General features: G+C 34.7%; 2 protein-coding genes across 11 annotated transcripts; both read right to left on the bottom strand.

The window, feature by feature from the left end:
• Positions 1 to 1,136: 1,136 nt before the first annotated feature.
• On the bottom strand, positions 1,137 to 5,884 carry LOC130985944 (protein phosphatase 1 regulatory inhibitor subunit PPP1R8 homolog). 10 transcript variants are annotated; one of them, XR_009089124.1, is made up of 5 exons: positions 5,634 to 5,789; positions 4,601 to 5,225; positions 3,111 to 3,993; positions 2,917 to 3,032; positions 1,137 to 1,858 (listed from the first exon to the last, which is right to left on the bottom strand). XR_009089124.1 is itself a non-coding variant. In XM_057909140.1 (3 exons), exons 2-3 carry the CDS (start codon positions 5,077 to 5,079, stop codon positions 3,177 to 3,179), a joined length of 1,296 nt encoding a protein of 431 aa, XP_057765123.1. In that variant the 5' UTR covers positions 5,080 to 5,225; positions 5,634 to 5,884; the 3' UTR covers positions 3,024 to 3,176. The 10 variants fall into 10 exon arrangements, 3 of the variants coding, with proteins under 3 accessions (XP_057765123.1, XP_057765121.1, XP_057765120.1); XR_009089126.1 differs by having other exon boundaries at positions 4,601 to 5,258; positions 5,634 to 5,768; XR_009089120.1 differs by having other exon boundaries at positions 1,137 to 3,032.
• A 587-nt stretch (positions 5,885 to 6,471) lies between these two features.
• Positions 6,472 to 11,809, bottom strand: LOC130985943 (C2 and GRAM domain-containing protein At1g03370). Its single transcript, XM_057909136.1, has 9 exons — positions 10,872 to 11,809; positions 9,367 to 10,608; positions 8,887 to 9,069; positions 8,470 to 8,753; positions 8,262 to 8,378; positions 7,840 to 8,102; positions 7,390 to 7,657; positions 7,051 to 7,323; positions 6,472 to 6,978 (listed from the first exon to the last, which is right to left on the bottom strand). The coding sequence occupies exons 1-9, from the start codon at positions 11,218 to 11,220 to the stop codon at positions 6,784 to 6,786; spliced, it is 3,174 nt and encodes a 1,057-aa protein (XP_057765119.1). The 5' UTR covers positions 11,221 to 11,809; the 3' UTR covers positions 6,472 to 6,783.
• Positions 11,810 to 25,511: the final 13,702 nt, after the last annotated feature.

Below are 25,511 nucleotides of genomic sequence, written 5' to 3'. Positions count from 1 at the left end.
GGTTGTGAATTCGAATTTTAAAACTCGAATTCGTGACTAGCACAATTTCTAATCATGAATTCAATTTTCAAATCTTTAAAACTTTAAAATTCAATTTAAAATTGAATAGTTAGTGTGGTTGTGAATTCAAGTTTTAAAATTTACAGCCAACAATATTATTAGTTGTGAATTGAAGTTTTAAAACTTAAATTCGTAATAAGCAATAGTATTGGCTGTAAATTCGAGCTTTAAAATTTGAATTTACAACAAATAATAGCAAATTGACAACAAAAGCAACTCAATTGGTAAGATACTTCCTCTCCAACCAATAGATCGGAGGTTCAAATCCTCAAGAGAAAAAACGATAAATTATTATTGATCATTTTTTAAAAGGTAAAAGGAAAAAAAAATAACACTAGCAATTTAGTTGTTGATAGCATGCAACCTCACATTTAATTAAATTCACATTAGTTTATTCATCACTTGTATTTTATTTTTATTAAAATCAAACTGAAATTAACTTTAACTAAACACGCTCATACTCGAATCATTGGGCAACAATAACCAGAATATTTTTGGGTTGTCAAACGCTGCCCGAATCCCTCACTATGAAATGAGAAAGGTATTCCCATAGCATTCATGTTTAGCATATTTCAACTCACTGTTGCTTAATTGGGATGCTTCTTTTATGTAATTTTCTTGTCCCATTAAAAATATTCTATTATGCCCGAAAAAATATTCTACTCTGCTCGAAAAGAAATTTACATCATAATAAACATAATATAATTGAAAATAAATAAAAATATACTTTTTCTCTCATTTTCCATTCAAAAAAATGCACTCTTACTATTATTTTCCCTGTTTAGTAACATTGATATTTTAACTAACATTTTCTTGCAGTAGCTGTTTTTTGGGCTGTCTTAAGGGCAAATGCAAAATGTGCAGAAACAAAAAATTAAAGAAGTTCACGAAATATATTATTAGAGCTTCGTAAGTACGGTATTCAGCCCACACAAACCACATGTACAAAATACGAATCGGCCTTCGTACAAGAGAACTATTAGTACTCTTCTCAGAAACGAGAAATACATGTCTGTATATATATATATATATATATATATATATATATATATATATATATGTTATGAAACACAAACTTTAGTTTTTGCAGGAAATAAATTGATACAACAAAGCTAGTTAAACTTCATCTAAAACACCATTACAGACCTTCAAAATTTATAGTACATCACAGTTCAATTGATTTGCAGTGGGTTTTGATTCCCAAAATCTGAATTGCTATCAAGGCATATTCAAATGGAGCCTGTCAATAACAACGCAAGTAAGTTGGCATACCATGAAGTCCTCGACGATAACTTAGAAAAAATAGTGCGAGATTTCAATGATTTTCAGAGAATGTCAGGAGCAAGTAGGACTGGTGCCATGCCACTCGAAGACCTTATCGACATATATATCACTAGTAGAGGAGAGACTTCACCTGTAGATTTGAACAAGCCCGAAAACACGGTACCTCCACATCAGGACCAATCTGCTCATGACTTCAACTTTGATGAAGAATTTCACTTGTCTGACATTACGTTTGATGAAATAACTGTGGACATGAACCAAACTGACACTGGAAGCTTTCCAGACTCCTGTCCAACTGTGAACACAAACTCCCATGAGGGAGCAGGAGGCAACAACAGCAGGGTGACCCGCATAAGATATGGTGATCTCAATTGTCACGGAGTAGCTGATCAGATTATTGGCAGTCGTAGCGCTGAAACTGTGTTTCATTCGGTCATGAAATCTTTCAGAACTCCTGGTGCAGGACGGAAGAACTTGCGGCGGCAGGAACACATGGAGGAAAATGGCAACAGGACTACTAGCAGGAAATACATCAAGAGGAGATATAAACAGATTACAGAAACGGAAGAGGATGCTGCTCACCAGATGGGAACAACTACTTTAAAGAACAATGGGGCAGGTGTTAAAACACGTCCAACGGGACAGGTAAGTTCCAATAGACTATTTTGAAGCAATCAGAAAAGCTCATTCTTCAACCTAATTAATAATTTCATCATCTACAGTTAAGACAGTCATTCATGTTATTTGTAAGTCTTCAAACCAAAGGTTGAACAAGTGCAGTTTAGAACATTAACAGGAAATTAGCAAACACCACTAATTTTCTGTTTTAGTCTTCTTTACCAGGCCCACAAAGACTATATTCTGAGCCAGCTGTTTGAGCTTTGCCAAAAATTGAACATCATGCTAGGTATGTTAAAGTATATTCTCATTTCCTAATCTGAACAGGTTTTGGAAGGTGATGACAAGATCAATCTACCTCCAGAACCACTGAGAAGGACCATCTCAGATCCTCAACAAATCTCATTCATGGACAATTATAAAAAAGTTTCAGCTGAGGGGCACTATAGTTGTATATTATGACTTGAGAGTGATTATTGTAGAAAATATCTACCATGCCACATTGCCACTGCGATATAAAAATCCAGTACTTTGTAATGAAAACAGTAACAAACAGCAGCCGAGTTTGAGTTACACATGATAAGTAGGTGCCTAGGCCTTGTTAGGGTTAATATCAGGAACATATATATATGTGTGTGTGTGAGTATTTAAGCAATTAACTTTTTCAGTGATACTGAAGAGGGGACGGGCCTCTTCTTCTTTCTTAAGGAAAACCTGCATTTGCATTTAAGGACTTCAGCAATAAATTATCTAAAACTGACTGTCTGGAAGGATTTTTACACGCATTATACTCCAGTCATAGCCAAATCATTGCCTAATTTTAAAAACTAACCTTGAAACTATATTTAGTTTCACATTTAGATCAAAAGAAATGACCATACACGTAACTAGGTCAATTGGCTATTTGGCTTTACTTAATTAACACTCGTAAAACAGCCCAAAGATGAGAACAACCTTTGGCTAATAAGAAATAACCAAGCGAAAAACCTAGCATGCAACGCTTGCCTTCAGAAACCTCCAATTTGTACAGCTTCAAAATCCTTGTATGGTAACTCACAAACTTTGAAAACCTTCACAATACATGACAATTGATAAAAGAGATGATACCATACAACACAAGTGAATTCCATATATGGAAAGAGAGATACCTGCTCCGGAATAAAAATAGTGTTCTTTAAGGAGAACAATTGTAACTCAAAAAATAAGCATTCTGCTTAGCCAAATAGATCATCGTCATCATCATCATTGTTGACTAAATTACTTTCAGATCCAGATGTATTTCCTCCAATTATACTAGGAGAAGCTTCCCTACTACCAGATGCAACAGGCTTATGTGCCCAAGAAGAGCCAACTTGGACAGAAAATGACTCTCCATAAAGATCATCATATATACCACCACTCTTGGCAGGAGCCTTGACCTTGTTCAAGACTTGTTGAAGTTTCTCCGTCACACCTGTTTCAGAACTGGTAGTTTGCTTCGCAGGGGTATGCTCCTTCCCTTTAGGTATTACTGTAATCTGTACGAGCGATTCGTACTTCCCAACGAGACTTCCTTCTTTCACACCCATAGGACCAGGTTCCGTCTCCACATCAGCTCCATCAGAAAATCCAACAATTTCAACGAGCTCACCCCCAACCTGGTCCCTAAATGCCACTCTTGTTCTCCTGATCCTCTTAGATGCTCTCTCAGTTAGCTGTCTGCCATCCGTGTTAACTGACGAGCTACTTGAATTTGTCGAATTAGATAATGTGTTGGGTGTCACCAACCCATTCAAAGAACGGTTAATAAATGTATTGTAGGCTAGAACTGCTTCTTCATCAGAAGGATCTGGAGGAGGTGGCAAATCAATCTCTGAGGGTTGTGGAGGTGGAGGGAAAAGAGCATCATTGTTCTTCCTCAAGACATATGTTCTGGTGGAAGCAGCAAACCGCAGAGACTGCCCAGCCTCTAGCTCCACAGGGGAGTCTTTGGCCAATCGCTCATTAGCAACAAATGTACCATGCGCAGAGCCCAAGTCAATCACATATATGCTGCAAGAAACATATATTAAGACCATCAGACTTCAGAGTATGTTGGGAATATAGTGAAAACGTGCATTTAATTATTATAAAATTTCAGAGTGCCAACTGATAACATAAGCTCCTTCAAGATATAAGAAAGCCATATCTATGACTAAACATACAAATAGTTCGGTACAGCTACATGTTGCAAAATCATGTAAAAAAATCAATGAAAAGCGAAAGGACATTGTTAAGCTACCAACCTAATCAACCCCAACTAACATTGCACAAACAGAGAAGCTATTTATCACTTTCTAGCAATATCATGCATATGGACAGAAGGTTACCAAAATTTACCAAAACATTCATCTTCTTAGGTCAGAAAAACTTGATAGGTCTAATGAAAAGAGTGCATCTAAACTTTTGATTGGAATTTTAGCAACAAGGGGAAACATGTTCTACACAAGTATAGGAAATCAAGAATTGCATGTTTAGTATATATTTTTGGGAGGGCATGGAGGTCCGAGGAACATTTTACTAGCTACTCTTTACATCAGAACCAGAAACACAACTGAACACTGCAAAAGATAGATGAAAGGTTGTCGTATATGAGCATTGAAAGTTGATCATTCCATACCTGCCATCTTTGTGTGGAATAACAGCTGCATGCTGACGTGAGACAGACTGATGATCAAGCACAAAATCACAAGCATGGAACTGCCGACCAAAGATATGCCTCCTCTTATCCAAATTAATCCGATCAAGAACCTCCCCGTCCTTCAAAACTTCAAGATAATAAACACCAGGGCGAGGCTCAATTGCCCAATCAGGAGGCTGCCAAGTTGAGTGTCCCCCTCCAACCGGTGTCGCATGCTGAGTTGGAACCGAAGTTGGGGGTGCATCCGTTGTGAAAGGTCTTTTTACCACATTCTGAGAACTTAGATGTTGGTTCTGCAGATATGATCCTTGAGCTTGATTACCGGAAACTACTGTAGGATGGACAGCTTCTCCTAAACCAGGTGGTATGGCTGTTTTAGTGGCAGAAGTAGCAGTGACTGCAAAAGGTTCCGAAGACTGTGCTTTCCTGAAACGATCAAGACCCGCTCTTCCATACATAGCTTAGTGCTATAACTTCTCGTGAAAATCTTTTCACAACTCTAAGTCAGGCACTAAGGATGCAACATGCCAGCACCATCATTCCAACACTAAAACAAGATTTCAACATACGAATAGATTTTGCTTCCCTTTTCAATGTCAACCCACTGCAAAGACGCAACTCCCAATGATACAAAGTTCTAGCAATGGAAACTCAAATTACAACACATAAACGTCCTAATGTGCGTCATAAACTTGAATAACATTGGCACTATATTCGAATAAGAAGTACGAGCAACACGAGTCGAATCCCAACCACTTTTAAGATAACAAATTATTAAGAACATGGTAAATATTTGAAATTCCTGAGATAGACATCAGTTAACCAGTACTCGACTAAACCTAGCCACTCGCTTAATGCGGGGGAGCAACGACTTTAACAAAATGTCTAACAAATCCAAAAAGGAAAATAAAAATAAAAAAGAGGCAGTAAAGTTCTGTAAGTTGGTTGCGCGATGATTCCTTCTTCAATTCTCTCTCTCTCAGGAAAACGAAAAGGAAATATGTAGCCCTACCTGAGAGAAATTTGCTTGTCCTTGTATGTATGGATGTTAATGAGCCCTAGAAATTGGGGAGTGGGACTACTGGAGATCGAATATCGAGCGTGGAAAAGAGGGAGATGCAGATCGACAAGTAGCTCAAGGAGAATGAGTGATTGAATGAATTGAGGGTAAGGAAGCAAATTTCATATTTGGGCCGCCCTTATTCAGCCCATATCATTGAAGCCCATTAAAATGAGATGTGCTCTTACAAAAATGAAATTCCAGAAAACATTCCTCGATATTGTTTTACTACTATTCAACAAATATGTAAACAACTGCTCCCTCCATCCGACTATCTCGAAATAAAACTTTTGGGCACCAAATTTAATAAACTACTCACTCCCCCTCTTTCCATTTTAGTTCGTCCTCAAAATATCTTTCTAACATATTTTTCAACAAAACAATTCCACCAACTTTTATCTTTATAATTTTCACTTTTTGTGATACTCATTCTCCACTTTTTAAATACACAACTAAATTAAAATACGTGTCATTCTCTCTTTATAAAGATGTTCGAGGGATGGAGGGAGTAGTGTTTAGTGTTATGTATGATAGATGAAAAAGTGAAAATGTGAATAAATGAAAAAACTTTTACCTATCCAAATAATGAGACCACTAAAAAAGAAATACGAATCAAAATAGACAGTACTATTTGATCGAGTAGTATTCGATTTCATTACAAATATAGAAATTTAAAAAACAAGTCCGGATTGACTTGAGTTTTGAGATTTAAAATCAGCTATATACGCTGATATCGTTTAACAATCTACAAACTATACTAAAGAAACTCATGCAGAAGATTGGTAATATAAATTTCTAAGAGTTGACGTGAATAGCTATAAAAGAATACATTCAAAAATCTTGCATTACAACAATTTGACACAAAAATGATTAGAGATAAACATTACACGGCGTGATAATACAACAAATCACATACAGTTGCATCAAATTAGCGAAACCGGACCCAAAAAAGGGTCATGTTCCAGTTGCTGACAGTCAGATGTTGGTCGAATGCAGTCAAAGTTGGTCAACGTATATACAGTCAGTCGGAACCGAGAAGCCAGCTAAGTCGTCCCCGTCTCCAATCATTGGCAATGGCAGTGGCAATGTCAATCTGAAATCTCTATGTCCCTGAAACATATTCCTTCTCCAGCACACTGAACATGACCTTGAGGCGTTCCTGCAGATTTGAGACGATGTTTTTGGTGATCCGTTTCTGATGCTTTGAGTATTTCAACCACGCGATCCCAAAGTATACTTGAACACTGCAGCCTACGGATCTTGAAGGTAAATCTTCAACCTGGTACCTCAAGTGAAGCTGCAAAGGAGTCGAGCATGTTAGAGTGGGACAAGAGCAGGAAACAGTTGAGAGTGTGTATGTGTGCTTTACCGTGAAATAGTCACCAAGTGGAATTCCGTGGAGAGTCATGATCTCCTCTATGAGCCACCCTTGTTTGCCAGAGAGGCGGGATTTTTGCTGAGTGCTAGTCACTTCTCCTCTATAGCGGGATATTCGTTTATCAAATTTGTAATAAAGTTGTCTCTGATACACGTCCGTCTTCTCAGAATCCCAAGGGCTGTGAGAATAGTTGAGGCATCCAGTTCTCTCCATCACCCTTCTGTCGATTTCACTCCCTCTGAACAACTCCATAAAGAAGCTCGTCTGCAAGTCATAATCCACAAGTCAATTGCAAGTTTAGAGACAGGAGTGGAGAAGGTAGGTACTCACCGGAAGAGAGAGTATAGAAGAATAAACCAGAGACATGTTAACATCCTCAACTCCTAGGAAAGATCCACTCTCCTCACTTCGGAGGCTTTTGGATTCAGATTCTTCGTCTACTGATTGATTTTTAGCCTCAACTTCCTCGTCCGTAGCTGCGAGGTTTTTGGCTAAGGCCTCCTCTTCAATAGCAGTGTTAGCTTCAGATTCTTCATCTGCAATCTGCACCTTCTGTTCAGGTGTCAAGGCCCTTGCCTTCCACAGAGCCATGATTGTTCTGACATAGACGATCAATTATGGCGAGATTATGTATTGAAAGATTGAAAACAGACAAGATGCAAACAAAGTAACATTACAAGATTAGCAAAATGAGAAGTGATTATACAAGGATATATGGTAGCATCACTATATCCATGGTAGACACTGCATAAATTATGTCGAATTTATTCTTGAAGATACCTGTGTGCAACATTGTAGGATACAAAAGAATGAAAATGAAACTTCAGCCTGCCTTCTTGATCCTGTGTCCTTGCTCCATGCCGTGCATCAAATCCTTTACCGGGCCACAGTGTGATGATTATGATCGGGCTCCCCATTGACGACAGTGTAGGAGGTATGACTTGAATATCTTCTATATCTTCCCACAGAAAGAAAAACTTGGTCTTGTGACCAAATAGATCTGCATGAAACCCGATTATTCTTGCTGACAGAAATAGACGGCCCTGCCATCAGAGGAACAGAAGGCATCAGTAACTAACATATAATAGTTCAAATAAGGATTAAGGACTTAAGCACCAACTGTCATCAATTCCATCCCATCAATTAGCACGCCTACCTACATTCTATGTGAGTACAGGAAAATACCAGAAGTCCATATATACCTGGAGAGGCATTTTCCGTTTCAAATGACAAGAAAAGTCGTTGATGAGGAACTCCTCAGGAGGTAATGCAAAAAGCTTCTGGAAAGCTGAATTTGTTTGAGGAGAACGCAATCTTATCTGCAAAACAGAGCATGCAGTTTTGACCAGCTCAAAAGGAAGTGCTATCCCTTTTTAAAAGTGAATCCATAGCTGTGAAAGAAGTCATTACCTTCTTGCCCACTTCCTTCTCCATCTTCGTTATATAATCTTTGAAGACATTGCTACCCCTAGTATTGTTCAAGAAGATTCTCAAATGTAATTTCGACTGGCATGCCTGAGCCAGCTTTCCTTGCAAAGGAATCCAGATGTCGGACAGATCCGAAATATTAGACTTTAGGAAATTTATTTCAGCACGTCCAAGTGATGTAGCGTCATCGAAAGGGCCATCAAAATCAAAAACTTCCACTTCCAGAACAGATGGAGGTTCATTCATTGCATCAAATTCAAAAATTTCTGCAAGCAACTAATAATATCAATGAGGGAACCCCATTCCAACACATTCATATACAAAACTCCATCCGACTTCTTCAATCTTGGCAAGAAACATGATAAATTACCAAACGAACAAAAACAAAGCTAAACATACCATTCCAATGAGGTTTAGATTTCTGAAACTTTATCGAGCTTGTTCTTGTCTTTCCGTTGCAAGTGAACACCACATAAGGATCAGAGTACCCACTGGAATCAACAGCTGCCAAATTGCTCCCTTCAACTAAGGCGACAGTGAGCAGCCAGCCATCCCCCTGTGCTTTGATGCCATGATCACTGCCTATGACCAGTGATAAAACCGAATCAAATTAGTTAATCAGAGATACAAGATAAACGGACCAACTTTGCGAGCCAAAACTATGGCATAGAAATAAGATGATAAATCAAACTACATTTGAAGAATTCCAAGATAAGCACATGATGCATACTTATACACTTCTGTCTCATATATTCCTTATGGAATGTATGCAAACTATTTGGATTCAGATGCATCATGCAGTATTACTGTTACTGAAGATTCTTCAATTAGTACATATGGTACACGATTGTTCGATGCACAAATTATGTACTAGGATACCTTTTTGCACCCTGGCTTGCATAAAGCGAGACATAAACTCCAAAACCCGTTTCCCTTGCAGAACCAATACGCCACACACTATTAGCTCACCAATAGAGTCGGGCAAGTCTAACCCAACAAATTCAAGACCCTGAATTGTGCTAGGCATAGCCAGCCATATATGTGTGAGCACATATAAACCCATCAAAAAGGTCGAAACAACTGTGAAATTAGCGAAGTACTGAACAGCCAATTTCCAGTCAGATTGACGCTCAACCTTAAGAGATGCCAAAAGCTGATCTTTCTCGGAACCTACATCTTGAAGATCAAGCGGCTTCACATTTTGAGACAGCAACTTGTTATACTGTTGAAAGCTATCCTTTATACCTTGTCTTGCTCCACCTTCAATCATACCTTTCATAATTGTGCTCTGCAAGAAGTTCACTCGCCAAGACACTTCCAGTCGAGAAGACTGCTCTCCTGTTGGCTGCTCGGGCCCCGGAGTAATGCAGTAAAGCACTTCTACCTTAAAAGTTTTCCCATATGGAGCGTCTGGAGTGCTCACACTGGATAAAACAGCAAAAGCCTTGGCATCAGCTTTCAAATACGTGTGCTCCTCTATGGCTTTCAAAGCTTTAATCAGTTTACTCGGTGCTTTAGTATAACAAACCACTCTTTTTAGGCTCTCGCCATTATTTTCATGTTTCCAAGACCCTATTTCAAGATCTGCAGATCCCTCTAAGTCTGCAAAGGATTTCAAAAAGTTCGATTCTGGTGAAAAGAGTAACGAGTTCAAGTCCCGAGGCGATATTGCATATAACTGGTCTAGAACAACCCCACCAGGTAAGCTACTTGGAACTTCACCTCCTTGATCTCGCATCTCTATACTTTTCATCATATCATCAAAATCAACTGATGAATTTTGCTCTTCGGGATTGTGCTGTGGAACCACTGAATCCACAGCCTCAGATACCTCAGATGCATCGCTAGGTTCAACGGAACTCACAGAAGCTGAATCCACATTCTTATTGAAAATTTGTGCAATCCGACCAGCTAATGTTGATGCATTCCATTTCTCCTCCTTCGGGGGGACAACATCTTCTGATCTCATAGGAGATGGTGGTGCCCTGAGAGGAGAAGACCTTGAAGGCGGATCACTTGTCATATCAGCAGACTTTCTCGGCAATGTTACAGGATCACTCATAGGTGGCACATCAAGTAATGTGTTATTTTGTGAGAAACAAATTGTTAGAAGAATCTCACCTGCAATTGGACAAAGAATTTATCTATCAGGAGAATACATGCCACATCAAGACTTCCACACCACCAAAAGAACAATCAATTCTTGTGTGGCGATGATCATAAGCTAAACAGTTCATTCCATAAGGTAGACGAATACCAAAAACCAACTATCGTGGAACTATTCATTCATATAGAAAACAAGTAATCAAGTATAAAATAGGAAGTCCAACTAAAATCATAGCATAGAAAAGCAATGGAATAGAGAGAAAGTAAAGATAGAATACCACAATCCTTGTTCTTGGCCTTCTTGGTTTTGGGCTGCAGCGTGTACCAGGCAGTGCCGAGGGACTTGTCTTTCGCATCCAAAACCTGAATGATGGGCACTTTGATCTGCCCAACGAAATCGTCATTGAAGTACTTGTCTTCATCCAAAACAGATATAAGAAGCTCTTCTTTCAAGTCATCAACTTTGAATATGAACTCCTCACACCACGATGGATTCAAGCTCTTCTTCACAACTTTACTCTTAAACCTCTGCCTCCCCAATTGCAGTTTCACATACGGATCGCTGAATCCATTTGGGTCGAGCGCCGGTATGTTTTTTGCTTCGATCACTCGCACTAATAACTTCATCTCTTCCTCAAAATAGGTTGGGGCTTTTCTACAGTTCGTCAGTGAATAAAAGGAAAACAATGTCTCGGTCTTGAAACCATCAATCAAGAATTATTCTGATCAACAAAGAGTATACGCATTCATTTCTCGATAACGGAAAACCGGTTACCACATTGCGGAAAATCACGAAAAGTATTTAATGAACTTATTAGAAACTGAAATCTATGTAAATAGTACAAATGCAGCAAAGAGACGAAATGAGTCAATAAAGGGATCAAGAAAAAACGAATCTTGGAGCAAAAACCTCCGATCCCTCGGAAAGGAAATGAATAATGAAATGGAAGTGGCAGCAAAAAGAATCAAGACAAGAAAAGCAGAAAGAAAGCCGACAGAAGCTAATGATTGATGGAGCGAGAAAGCGGATAAATCTCAACAAGGGAGAAGTAATTGGATAGATGTTAAAACCCCAGGAAAATTCCGAGATCAAATTTGTTGGTTCGTGGACTCGACCGCTTCTCTCTCATAACTCATAAGTAAGAGAGAGAGAGAGGGAAATTTAGTTGGAAAAAATGAAAGGCACGCAGACTTTTCTATGCGTTTTCACTTTATTCAATTTGCTACTGCGCGTGTTGTGTTGGACTCATTGACTTTTTTAACTAACAAATAAATTTATATTCAATTTCTCAACTATTTCGTTTTCAGTATTCAATTCGTTCTCTCTTTTTTTTTCTTTTTTTTTATTTAGCCATAATGATTAGGAAAATTCTCTCCTAAACATTCTACAAGTATATCCTTTTTTTAATAATACTCGAGATAAATATATAAAGTAACTAGCTAACTTAGAAATATATATTTAGACTGGGATTCGTGAAAGAAGCATCTTTTACATTAGTTGCTAGTTGGTCAATAGTCAAATCGATCTAATTTTGTACATTTTGTCCTAGGCCGCTATTAGCTCAGTTTTATAATATCTTTTTCTGGTAATTTTCAATCCTACTTAGACATAAATGATTAGCAACATGTAGTTTATTGCAGGTATTCAATGATATTCCTGATAAAGAAAATATTATTGTCATTAATATTAATAATCGATAATAAATAAAGAGGCTATTATTATTATTATTATTATTTGGATAATGAAGAGAAGTTTTCGAAGAAAAAGATTAATGAAGAGAAAATCCGCCTCTCTAGCACACATGGATACACTTTAAACAAAAGATTAATGTCCCTGAATACTCTGACTATTTTTGCTTTCATATTTTATACTCCTTCCGTCCCTGAAATAAGTTCTTCTTTCTTTCTTTCCATTTTTTGACAACTACCCCACCACTAATAATACTTTATTTATTCTTATTTTTCACTTTTTCACCACTCTCAATAATAATTATAACACTTTTTTACCTTTTCACCACTCTCTCAATACTAATTATAACATATTTTTCTTCACTATCAATACACTTTATCATTTTGTTCTTAAAACTCGTGCCGTCCCCAAAAATGAACTTATTTTGGGGACGTAGGGAGTATTTGTTGCAAATTTTCTGCTCTAGAATATCTAAACTATGTTACTAATTCGTTTTTGCATTCAATGTTGGTTTACTCCCAAGTTCTTGTTGACTTGGCAACAAGAATAGTTGACTTGTCACAATCAATCGATTAAGCAAACGAAGACGTTTTCTTTTAAATAAAACGTTGTCGTTTTAACTTAATTTACAAAGTTTAGTTCAAATCTCCCCTTAATTGTTTTAGGGCTTTAAGGTTCAAACAAGGGTTTCACCATTTTTTGACAACTACCCCACCACTAATAATACTTTATTTATTCTTATTTTTCACTTTTTCACCACTCTCAATAATAATTATAACATTTTTTTACTTTTTCACCACTCTCTCAATACTAATTATAACATATTTTTCTTCACTATCAATACACTTTATCATTTTGTTCTTAAAACTCGTGCCGTCCCCAAAAATGAACTTATTTTGGGGACGTAGGGAGTATTTGTTGCAAATTTTCTGCTCTAGAATATCTAAACTATGTTACTAATTCGTTTTTGCATTCAATGTTGGTTTACTCCCAAGTTCTTGTTGACTTGGCAACAAGAATAGTTGACTTGTCACAATCAATCGATTAAGCGATCGAAGACGTTTTCTTTTAAATAAAACGTTGTCGTTTTAACTTAATTTACAAAGTTTAGTTCAAATCTCCCCTTAATTGTTTTAGGGCTTTAAGGTTCAAACAAGGGTTTCACCATCTTTAGAATCTCCTCCCTCGTCAACGGCGAACAACTCAAATAGCTTGATGTTATGTTTGCTCTTCTTCATAAGTGTCTTCCCTTGTCCACGATCGTGGCATCGTGAGCAACGTGGACAGTAGAATGCGGGCTCCTACATCACCAAGGGCCCTAGACGTCTTGAAATGTATATGAATTTGAAAGGGGCGTCAAGCAAGTAATAAGAGATTTTGAAATTTTCAACAACTACGGTCTGATCATCGTTGTCGGGCCGAATTTTTTCTGATGGACTTGTATTTGGGACTGAATTTTAGCGGCTCTCGAATTTTAAAGACGGGGTAATTAGGGGGTGGAATTGGGGATTTGGAGATAAGGGGGTGGAGGGGTGGATGAGATGAAAAAAAATGTTTGGATTTGGGAGTGATGCTAGAATCACCATAAAAATGTATAATTTTGTGTTTTCTGCGTGAGAAATGTGAAGGAGATAAGTGATAGAGATAATTTTGAGAAAGAAAACAATTTTTTTTTTGGATCAATTGCCTTGTCGTTTAGTAAACTAAAAACAATGTCATCTTGTTCCAACTGCAATATCAGGTTAACAAAATTTTTCACGACGTTTAATATTAGAGCCACATCATAAATTAAATGCCACGTTGCCAAGTGAGTTTACCATAACTCTTCGCCGAATGCAAAAAACGGATCAGTAACATAGTTCAAGTATATTGAGATAGATTTTTTTTAGCAAATTTTGAGATAGAAAATTTAAAACAAATACAAAATACGAAAACGAAAATAGTTATGATATTTATTAACCCCTTTAAACAAACCCAAGTAATAGCCGCATTTAATATTTAAATTAAATTATTTATCTTTGTTCCTTCAAAAAATAATAATTTATCTTTGTTTGTTAATTGTTTCTAAAAATTCCATAACTATTGGGACTCCTAAATCCTAATGCGGAGAATTTTAAAATGATGTTGCATGATTTTTATTTTCCTATTTTAAATTATTTGAATATGTTTTGAAAATTTCATAACAGTCTATTGTAAATAAAATGAGAAGTATTTGAAAAATAAATGACGTAAATTCAACATCGAAATATAATCGGGGCAAACAATAAATTAAATAATGACAAATTTAAATTATTTTTAAATTTAATTTTTTTCAAAAAATAACATGCAGGATAGTTCCACGCGTAACGTGGGAGCACAACTAATTTGTGAAAACATGAGAAGTTTTTTGTCACATTAATTTCCATACGAGTAAAGATAAATATTAAATAAATAAAGGAAAACACTATCACGTATTCACGTTGAAATCATAAAAGATGCTGAGCTTGTCTGAAAATGTAAGAAAACATATGGTTGCGGATTTGTTATAGTCAAATTTAAGTCATTCAACCAAACTTGCTAAAACTTTTCAAAAGTGCGTGCATTTGTATAGATCTAGTTTCTTTGTATTGATCAAATAATTGAATGTTTATAATTATGAAGTAGGAGGTATATGAAGTTTCTTCGAAAAATTATTACATACTGTTGCATTTAAGAGTATTTCTAGAAATATATCAACATTTGAAATTTAATGTATTGATAAATGAAGTTTAGACAACGTCACAAATTACATTTCAAACCACATTTTTTGAAATGAAATATTTAAGTATCATGTGTATAATCTAAGGCTAGGAATCGAGTTGATATCTAAGGATTATTAAAGAGCATTCACATCCATTGAGTAAGCTCCTTACTCAATGGAGTGGGGAATCACTTATGAGTAAGCACCCCACATTGGGCTTACTCATTCGCTTACTTATTTTCATTAGTTTTGATTTTTATATTTTTCATTTAATTTAAATTGCACCAATTTAAATAACACAATTACTTCAAATAAAAATTGCATTAATTTAAAAAACCTAAAAATTACATTAAAAAAAACTAGAGACATAATTAAAAATTACGTTAAAAAAAAAAAAAAAAAAACTAGCTAGTTAGTAGTTTCCACCACCCCTTTGCCGAGCTAGAATCGCCGTCACCCGTTCCTTGTGGAGTTCTAGCTGCTCCGGTATCATGTCGGAGGTCTTCATGAACAAGATCCGATCGTCATGGATCTCCCTCTTGAGGGTATTTTTCGTGGCGTACTCATCGATCATTCGATTGAGCTTGGCGTCGGTATTTGATGTGTGTAATTTAGTTGTCTAGATTCGAGTTATTTACCGTGTGTTTTATTTGATATTGCCCAAATTCGTTGGTGTTTTGGCGCAGGAATTGCATGGATCGTGATTGAAAATTTGTGGATGAAGAAAGATCAATAAAGGCGTGAATTTGATGATGTTGGCGTGAATTTTGGAGAAGATTTAGAGATTGAGCTTGAAATCATTTGGTTAAATTTAATTAAACCTAATACTTGTTTTTAATTAATTTTGAGACTTTGTTTTGTCAAGGGCCGAGAAGCCCATATTTTTGGGTTGGACGGCACTTAAGGGTTTTATTCCCTTAAGTTGTGTTTAATTAGGAGCCGCTAGTTTTAGTATATATATAGGTTAGGTTTTATTACTCCTAGAGACACACGTTTTGAGCATTGGAATTCACTTGTTTTACTTTTGCTTTTATTTTCTTGATACTTGGCGGCTGGAACTAGTTTTTGGAGCAGACGATTTTTTTTAGTTTTCAAGAGTGGTGATTTTTTATTATTTGTTTTGCAATTTATTTATGGGATTATTGTCGAAAAATACATATAGTTTGTCAATTTTCTGGTTTATAATACGATCTTATAATTTGATCAGAAAATACATCAATTTTCAATTTATAATCGTAATTATAACATGACTTTATAGTCTAACCAGAAAATACACAAAATTTCAATTTATTCTCAATTATAACATGACCTTATTTAGATTATTTTTCATCATAGATGTATTAATATTTATTGTATTCATATTAAATTGTTATGTATAAAATATTGTTAATTGATTGATTAATTTTTATAAAAATTAAGTTAGATGATTAATTATTTTAATAATTATTTCATTATATATCTATATATAAATATCAAGATATTATATTGATGGTTTAAAAATACACACACACACACACACACACACACACACACACACACACACACACACACACATATATATATAGGGGAAGGCTAAAATAAGAACGCTTCTTAAAATATAAATTAGGAACCATTTTCAGCCCTTAGATCATCAAAATCTACGGTTGATTCATCACCTTGTTGGATAAATTCATGGTCATGAGTTCGAATCCCAAAGGTAGCAAAAAAATATTTTTCGCAATTCATGCCTTTATACAGTTTATTCATGCGTGTTATACATAAAATTCATGCATTTTTGCTGGTTCGTAATTCTTAAAATAAGGGTGGTTTATTGAATAACCGCCCCCTATATATATATATATATATATATATATATATATATATATATATATATAGGGTGCGGTTATAGTGAGAACCACACTTATCGTGAGAACATAAGAACCATTAAAATCAATGCATCTACTATATAAATTAATGCATTCGCTATTAAATTTAATGCATCCGAAAATAATAGTAAAAATTTTGCTCCCTTCAGGATTCGAACCCAGGATCTGCATTCATCCACCAAGATGATGCATCCACCGTAGATCTTGATGATCGAATGGCTTAAAATGGTTCTCTGTTCTAATTTTATTTAGTGGTTCTTATTTGAACCTCTCCCTATATATATATATATATATATATATATATATATATATATATATATATATATATATATATTCAACACACAAATGCATATATATAAATTTGATTTTAAGATTCTATTAATATATTACATATATAATAAGTATTTATTTATTTAAATTATGAAATTATAAAATATTAGGACCAATAAATAATTTAGGTACATATATAATAGAAACTATGTTAAAAAGTAAATAATATTATATATTATTTACATATAGATGTATATTTATCAAATATATATGTATATATATAGTATATTGTGAGATGAAAAGACAATTAAAAAATTTAATATTAAACTTTGATATTATCATACTAAAAACTAAATTAATTACAAGGTCATGTTATAATTGAGAATAAATTGAAACTTGATGTATTTTATGGTCAGACTATAAAGTCATGTTATAATTGCGAATTCACGATTAAATTGAAAATTGATGTATTTTCTAGTCAAATTATAAGGTCATGTTATAAACCACAAAATTGACAAACTATATGTATTTTTTGGCACTAACCCCTTTATTTATTGTCTATATTTCTATGTTTGCTTTAATTTATTTGATTGTTGTTAGTTTAATTATGAGTAGCTAAATTCTTAATTCGGCGAGAATAATGAAGTATTGATTTAATAATTTGCGAGACCTAATTGAGCATATAATTGATTCCTGTTGATTTCGATTTATTCCTTGTGTTTAACGACAATTCTGATTTTATTTAAGCCTGGTCAACTTAGGTTTAATTGGATTAAAGTCAATTGGTTCCTTCAATCCATAATTATTGGAATAGAGCTGATTAGTGATAAAGCTACCATGTACGTAGTAGGGATAAATTGGTAGACGAATTATTACTTGCATTCTTGAGTAATTTGTCTACATCGGGTTCCTTCATCTTAATGCTATTAGAATATTAAATCTAGGTCTGGCGTCTCCAGCTAGGTTATATTTTAATAAGGGAAATAGGTAGGTCTGGCGTCTATAGTTGTCTATCGACACAGTAAGTAGGAATTGGGGTACGTTCGTTGCGTTCACGGTATCCTATAACTGGTTGGTTAATAGGGATTAATTTATCTTTGCGTAGATGAACGGAGTTATTAAATTAGTATGGATTTATTCGAGCCGAGTTACCTTTCTCTGATTGAATTTTAGTAATTGTTATTTGATTTATTTATTTTTCTTAGTAGATTAATTTCTTCTCCCAAAATTAAGGCGTGGTGGCTACACCGAATTAGATCTCTAGGAAATTAATTGCAATTACCCGTTCTCTGTGGTTCAACCCTGCTTGCTACTAAACTATACTAATTCTTAGCTATTGCAGGAATTATTTGGTGGTCTACGACGATCACCAGTATTCGTCATGTACTCCTTGCATTCGGGTGGAGCCTCCGAGCCTTGCGACGCCGAGCCTTTCGCCTTTCCTTTCCTCTTTGTTGCTCTTGCCGCCGACTTCGCCGCTTTGTTTCTAATAGGGCGGAAAGACGTTATTACCTCGCCTGAAGTTGAGGTGATGAAGTTGATGCTCTCACTTGTCTTTGTCCTCTTGGAGGAATGCGCGTCTCCCTCGAGATACAAAGATTTGAACTGTTGGTTTGCCCGGAGGATCTTCCACGCATTCCACCACTTGAAGGCTCTGTTTTTTCTCAGCGCAACGTAGAGAATTTGGGCCTTCTCACGAATCATGTTGTCGAATGACCAGAAGGCCACTTGGCATTGGTCTCGACCCAAATCGCCTCTCACAGCTTCACCTCTGAACTCACACGAGCCCATTGAGATTTTATTTGCCGGTGGTTAAGGTTGACACCAATGACGGCGTTCACTCGGTCGAGGACGCGTTGCCAATAGGATCGCCCTTTTGATCGATACCACAGATGGCGTCGTTCGTCTCCTCCACCCAAATTTTTGCGATGAGGTCCGTCTCCTCAAGGGTGTAGGTATGATGAAAGGCCCTGCCCTCCTCCGCCGTCGGCGCCTTTTCCTTGATGGACATCGCTTTCCGCCGCCTGCCACGCTTCAGCGTCACCGAGGCACTATGGGACGCCAGCGCTCCGCCCTCGGCCGTTGGGGGCTTCTTCCCCAAGTTGAATCCAGATAAATCGTGATGGTAGTCGCCGGTAAGATCGGGGATCTAATTTGGGGAGTAGTAGTCAGGATGATTCGGATCTATTTTGGAAGAGTTTGAGAGAGAGAGGATGAAGAGAATTGCGGGTTTGAATTTTGGTGGAGGAAGATAGTTTAAATAAAAGAAAATTTATTTTTTTAAAAAAACAAAAACAAAAAGGAAAAGGCAACGGTCAAATGGAATAAAAGGAAAAAAAAAACAACGATCAAATAAGAAAAAAGAAAGAAAAAGACAACGATCGAATTAGATTTCCAAAAATTAGAATTTTTTTAATAGGCGCGTGCAATGCACGCGCCATTTATAAAAGAGAATGCGTCTTACTCGAAAAAACAAGTAAGGCTCAAATCAGAGGCCGTCCAATTGGTTTACTCGATGAAGGGCTTACTCGAGTAAGCCCCATTGAGTAGCACGATGTGGATGCTCTAAGAAATGTTAGCATTTAGTTGTGACACATTGATTTTCTAAGATAAAAAAAAAAATATGATTCGAGATATGTACCAAAATATTTTTGTGATTCGAGATATTTTTAACCATTTTACATATTTTCAAAAATTAAAAAAAATAATTTAATTTATCAGAATTTACAAATTACGTAATTATCCTTGGTAATTATAAAGGAAAAGATTACCCATAATGATTAAAAATCTTATTTCCTTTAAGAATCACACACCCTTTTCTGCAATTCTTTCCCTTTCCTTTTTCTTCCAACCTTTCTCGCTGAATTTTTTAGAGGGACACACCCTTTTCTGCAAAAAAGATTAGGAATACAATTGTTCTTGACCATTTGTAAATTTAATCGCTTTCTTAAAATAGATGGATGTACTTCAAATTTTGTAAGTAAATGGCTATGCTTGATAACATGTTCATATATATATATATAGAGGAGTGGACTAAATTAAAAACACCTTTTAAAATATAAAATAGGAACCATTTTATATATATAATCTTTTTCATGAATTCCAATTATATCATTCAAATTGATTTTATTTACAAACACTTCTCTTTTTTTTTAAATATATAGATATAGATTTTTGTACTATATTATACTCTAATGAAATAATCGAAAAATGTGGTCAATGCGGTCAATGTGTGATATTAGTTTTAGGACATCCAAACGGTAAAGACCTTGCTTGTAAATAGTGGGTTCTACAGTTCAAACAAACCTTCGCCAATTATTTTTTTTTAAAAAAACTTTACTATCAGCACTTAATTACATAATAAAATAAGTAAACTCGAAATAATAATAATAATAATAATAATAATAATAATAATAATAATAATAATAATAATAATAATAATAATAATAATAATAGACTTAATTTGTGAAAATAATATCATATGTTGAGCACGTCGATCAATTGCTCAATGATATTATACGGTAGGACATTATATTATTAATAAATTTAGTGAAGTTGAAATAAAAAAATATAAAATATGAAAGAATTATTTTAATGGTGTGAATGATAATACACGGTAGCTACTTTATTTGATTGTTTTATAAAGGTATAGGTTAACGAAAAAATCATAGCAAATTAGGGACATAAAAATAAAAATTAGAAAATAAAAGTAAATGACTATAATTGTTTTGAAATAATGTCGTCACACATTGAGCACATGGATTGACAACTCAATACAAATATACTACTCCCTCCGTCCCATGAAGCAAGACCAAGTTTCATTTTTGATATGTCCCACGAAGCAAGATCAGTTTCTAAAAGTAGCAAAAAGTTTACTCTTTATTCACCTTTTCACTTTTTCATCTACCACACTTAACACACAAAATATCAATTTCTTAATTTCCGTGCTGAAAAAAACTTGGTCTTACTTCATGGGACGGAGGGAGTATAAGAAAATATATTATAATAAATTAGTGAAATCGAAATAATAAAAAAAATGACTAACATTGTGAAAATAATGTCATACGTTTCATACGTTGAGCACATCGATTGATTGCTCAATAAAATTATACCGTAGGACATTATATTATAATAAATTTAGTGAACTATAAATATAAAATATAAAATATAAAATAGAAAGGAATTATTATAATGGTTCGAATGATAAATGACGTTAGCTACTTTCTTCGATTATTTCATAAAGGGAACTTGAAATAAAAAGTATAAAATATGAAGAAATTATTTTAATAGTTCGAATGATAACACACGGTAGCTACTTTATTTGATTATTTCATAAAGGTATAGGTTAACGAAAAAATCATAGCAAACTAGGTACATATAAATAAAAATTAAAAAAATATATGTAAATTACTATAATTGGTTTGGAATAATGTTGTCATGCATTGAGCACATGGATCGACAACTCAATAATAAATTAGTGAATTCGAAATAATAAATATAATTTGTATAAAAAATTACTAAAATTATGAAAACAATGTCATACGTTGAACATTTTGATCGACTACTCAATGAAATTATACTATAGGATAATATATTATATTAAATTAGTCAACTCAAAAAAAAATATTTTTAAAAAATAAATGACTATAATTATGAAAATAATGTCATGCGTGGAGCACATTGATTAACTATTTTCTTAAAATTAAATTATAGAGCATTGTATTATAAGATATTACATGAAAAGGCAATTAAGAAATATCTTATATTATTAGATATGACATTATATTATAAGGTATTGCATATCATTTCCCAAAAAAAGTGGCCATATTTAAAATAAAAATAATACTAGTTAGATGACAAAATAAAGTGACCATATAAAATTGTATGTTAAATAAAATAACGAAAAAAATTAATAATATTGATACATATCATTTCAAAAAAAAAATGGAGAATATTTTTTAAAAAATTAATAGTTAGATGACAAAATAAAGTGACCGTATAAAATTGTATGTTAAATAAAATAAAGAAAAAAAAAATATTAATATATATCATTTGCAAACAAAAGTTGTCATATTTAAAAAAAATAAAGAAAAAATTAATAGTTATAGTAAAAAATAAAGTGACCAAATAATTGTTAAATAAAATAAAGAAAAAATAATAATTTTCGTACATATCATTTGCCAAAAAAGTGGCGATATTTACATCAAAGATAAAGAAAAAAATTAGTTAGAGTACAAAATACAGGACCGAATAATATGCTAAATATAATAAAGAGAAAAATTAACAATATTTTTACATATCATTTTCAAAAAAAAGTGGCCATATTTTAGGAAATAAATCAATAATTTTCCAAAATTATCAAAGTAAAAATAAATAAATAAATAAATAAAATCTGTAAAAACATAGTTTCCTTAAGACTGCTGACAAGGGCATTATGTAATTTAGTCATCATAATAATTTTCCAATATAAATTAAAGGTAATTTAGTCATGATAATAATTTAAATTTGATAATAAAATTTCAAAGGCATTATGTACGCACATATTATATTCCTTTAGCATTATTGATGAATTAAATGGAAAGACTTTAAGTTTCAAGTCTACATAAAATTAGCATCAGGAAATCATAGTTTCCCTTAAGACTGGTAATACTTTATTTGCAACAATATGTAGACCCAATGTCAACAATATGTAGACCCAATGTCGACATGCATTTAAGATGTAAAAGCTAGGAAATCATTCGGTTAGGAAATAATGAAATACAAATCTTGGCATAGGATCCATTGCCACAACTTTCCATATGATCACGGTTGGCATCAACATTGGTACTCCCTCCGTCCCAAACGAAATGTCCTATTTTTCTTTTTGGGCTGTCCCAAACAAAATGTCTTGTTTCCTTTTTTGACAATACAGTCTCTCTTTATACTTAATATTTAAATAATTTCCATCAACCCACTTTATCTACTTTATACACATTTCTTAATCTCTGTGCCGAAAAAAAATAGGACATTTCGTTTGGGACGGAGGGAGTACTATATTTGAAAAAATAAGTCTTACTCTCTCACTATAACATAAAGGTCTTGCTCATACTAAATAAATAGATAACAAAATGAATTCATCTATTAGGGATAACAAAAATCAAAATAGATAATTATTCAAGTAAAGCAAAAATTTCATTGTGTGATGTACTCAATGTTGTTAAAGTACATCAAAATTGATATAAGTAAAAGATTTAAAGTGCATCTCCAAATAATTTGCAATTTATTATATTTTTCTTCTATGCGCAAAATAGTCTCCAAAATTCAAATTTAACACTTCCATTAGTTGCAAGTCGATATATAAACAACTATCCACAATTCATTTATTATGCTAAACTTTTAGTGTAGTAAGAAAGGAACAAAACAAAGGTCAGATAACTTAAACTATGACACAGTAAATATAAGCATTGATGTTGCAGGGGAGGATAATTTCCATAACATCATTTTTGAAGAAAAATGGAGAAATTTTTAAATTATGCAATTATGGCCCGTAAATTCAAGGACTATACATCAAGTTTCACAAATGCCAAATGATAAATTTAATAACAATCTATATTATATATAAAGCAGCAGTTTCAACGGTAATATTTTCCCACCAAATTTTTTACAATTTTTTTCTTTCAAAATTTAAATAAACGTGTGGTCTGTTTTGATGAATCCGCGTGTTTATCTTTCATCCAAATCTTCTTTATCCGAAAAGATAATTCCTCATTCTAAAAAAAAAGAAGATAATTCCTCTATAACTCAATCAAGAAAAATCTGAACTAAAATAGAAAGAAAGATAATTTTCCCAAAAGGTCAATCAACCAAATACAGGCTGATTCCAAAGTTGAAACATCAAATTAAAGAAAAGGTGCCTGAAAATTTAGATTTTCATTTTCTTTTGTCAAAAAACAACACTGCTGAAATAGAAATTTTATTAAAAAGAAAAGAAAAAAGAGAGACCAGAGACAAAGGAAACAAGCAAAAGCACCCGCAAGAAACCCCGGGTAACCAAAAAAAGAAACCAAGACTAAGAGAACATTTTAAGAGGGTCGTCCTCGTCTAAAACATCGTCATCTTCATCGTCCAACATATCGCCCCATTTTTTAGAGGCCACAATCGACATAGCATGGGCTGCATCGGAAGAGTTATCGGAGTTGATCACAAAGTTTTGCAGAATCTGTCCTCTAGACTGAGCATACTTCACTTTATTCAGGAACTCCACAGGTGAAGAAGTGTCAAGACCTGGGCCCTGCATATCATCACGGCGTGCTGAGTTTTGGAAATCCGAGGACATGCCATTCATTATGATACGACGGAGCCTGTGCTTGATAGAAGAATCAGAAACTCTCCCCTTCTTGTTGATAGCCCCTTTCGGACGCCCTCGTCTACGAGAAATGGGTCCTGTCGTCCCAGTCATAGTGAGCAAATCGTTGTTGTCAGTCATCACAGCAAGCGGCTGAACAACCAAAGGTGCAGAAGTCCTCTCGTGTTCCTGGTCCACTACCTCAATTTGGTTCTTTTCGTCATCTGACTCAAGCTGTTCCAAATCCTTTCTATCCTGATTGTCCTGATAGATGCAAGCATCTGAAGCTCGGCCTCCATCAGATGGCGGCTTTTCCATGTTATCATCACAAACAAGTCTATGTTCATCTTGCAACTCTAGAGAAACCAACACAGCAAAGGGATTGGATGAGGTAGGAGAGTCTGAAGAAGAGTTCAGTTTCTGTCCAACCTCAGCAAAAGCCTTTCCAGCCCTTGCTGGAGATTCCTGATTTCCGGTGTAGGGACGAGGATGAACCCTGTGGTCATCTACCTTGGACTGACCACGTTCCCGGCCCTGATGTTCCGTAAAGCCCTCCTCGGTCGTGTTTGTTTTCCTCCTTCTGCATTCGTTAGAAATATGTCCCACAACCTTGCAAACCGAGCAGTAATAAGGCAAATTCTCATATACAAACTTGACAGTAAAATCAATGTCGCCACACTTAATATCTAAAGCCTCAGGAATATCAGCCGAAACATCTAACTCAACAAGAATTCTAGCAAAGTGACCCACATGAGCCTGTGCAGACTGACCATCAATCAAGATAGGCGTACCCACTTCTCGTGCGATCCCGGAAAGAACCTCTGGGTGCCAATATTCATGTGGCAAGTTAAAGATTCTAATCCATACGTGAACAAGGGTTGAATTCGCTTTGTAGGGATCAAAATTCGGCACCCAAGCCTGGAGATGGAGTATACCTGAGCGTAGACGCCAAGTCATTTTAGCGAAGGCCGCTGCCCTATCCTCGTCGGTGGCGAAATTAAAAGTGAAGTAACCTTTTCCGAGATGATGAATCGACCAACCAACAGACGG

The sequence above is a fragment of the Salvia miltiorrhiza genome, chromosome 5 (genome assembly GCF_028751815.1).
Source record: "Salvia miltiorrhiza cultivar Shanhuang (shh) chromosome 5, IMPLAD_Smil_shh, whole genome shotgun sequence".
NCBI classification, from domain to species: Eukaryota; Viridiplantae; Streptophyta; class Magnoliopsida; order Lamiales; family Lamiaceae; genus Salvia; species Salvia miltiorrhiza.
The sequence above is the reverse complement of the archived record's forward strand: the minus strand, read 5'-3'. Positions and strand labels throughout refer to the sequence as shown.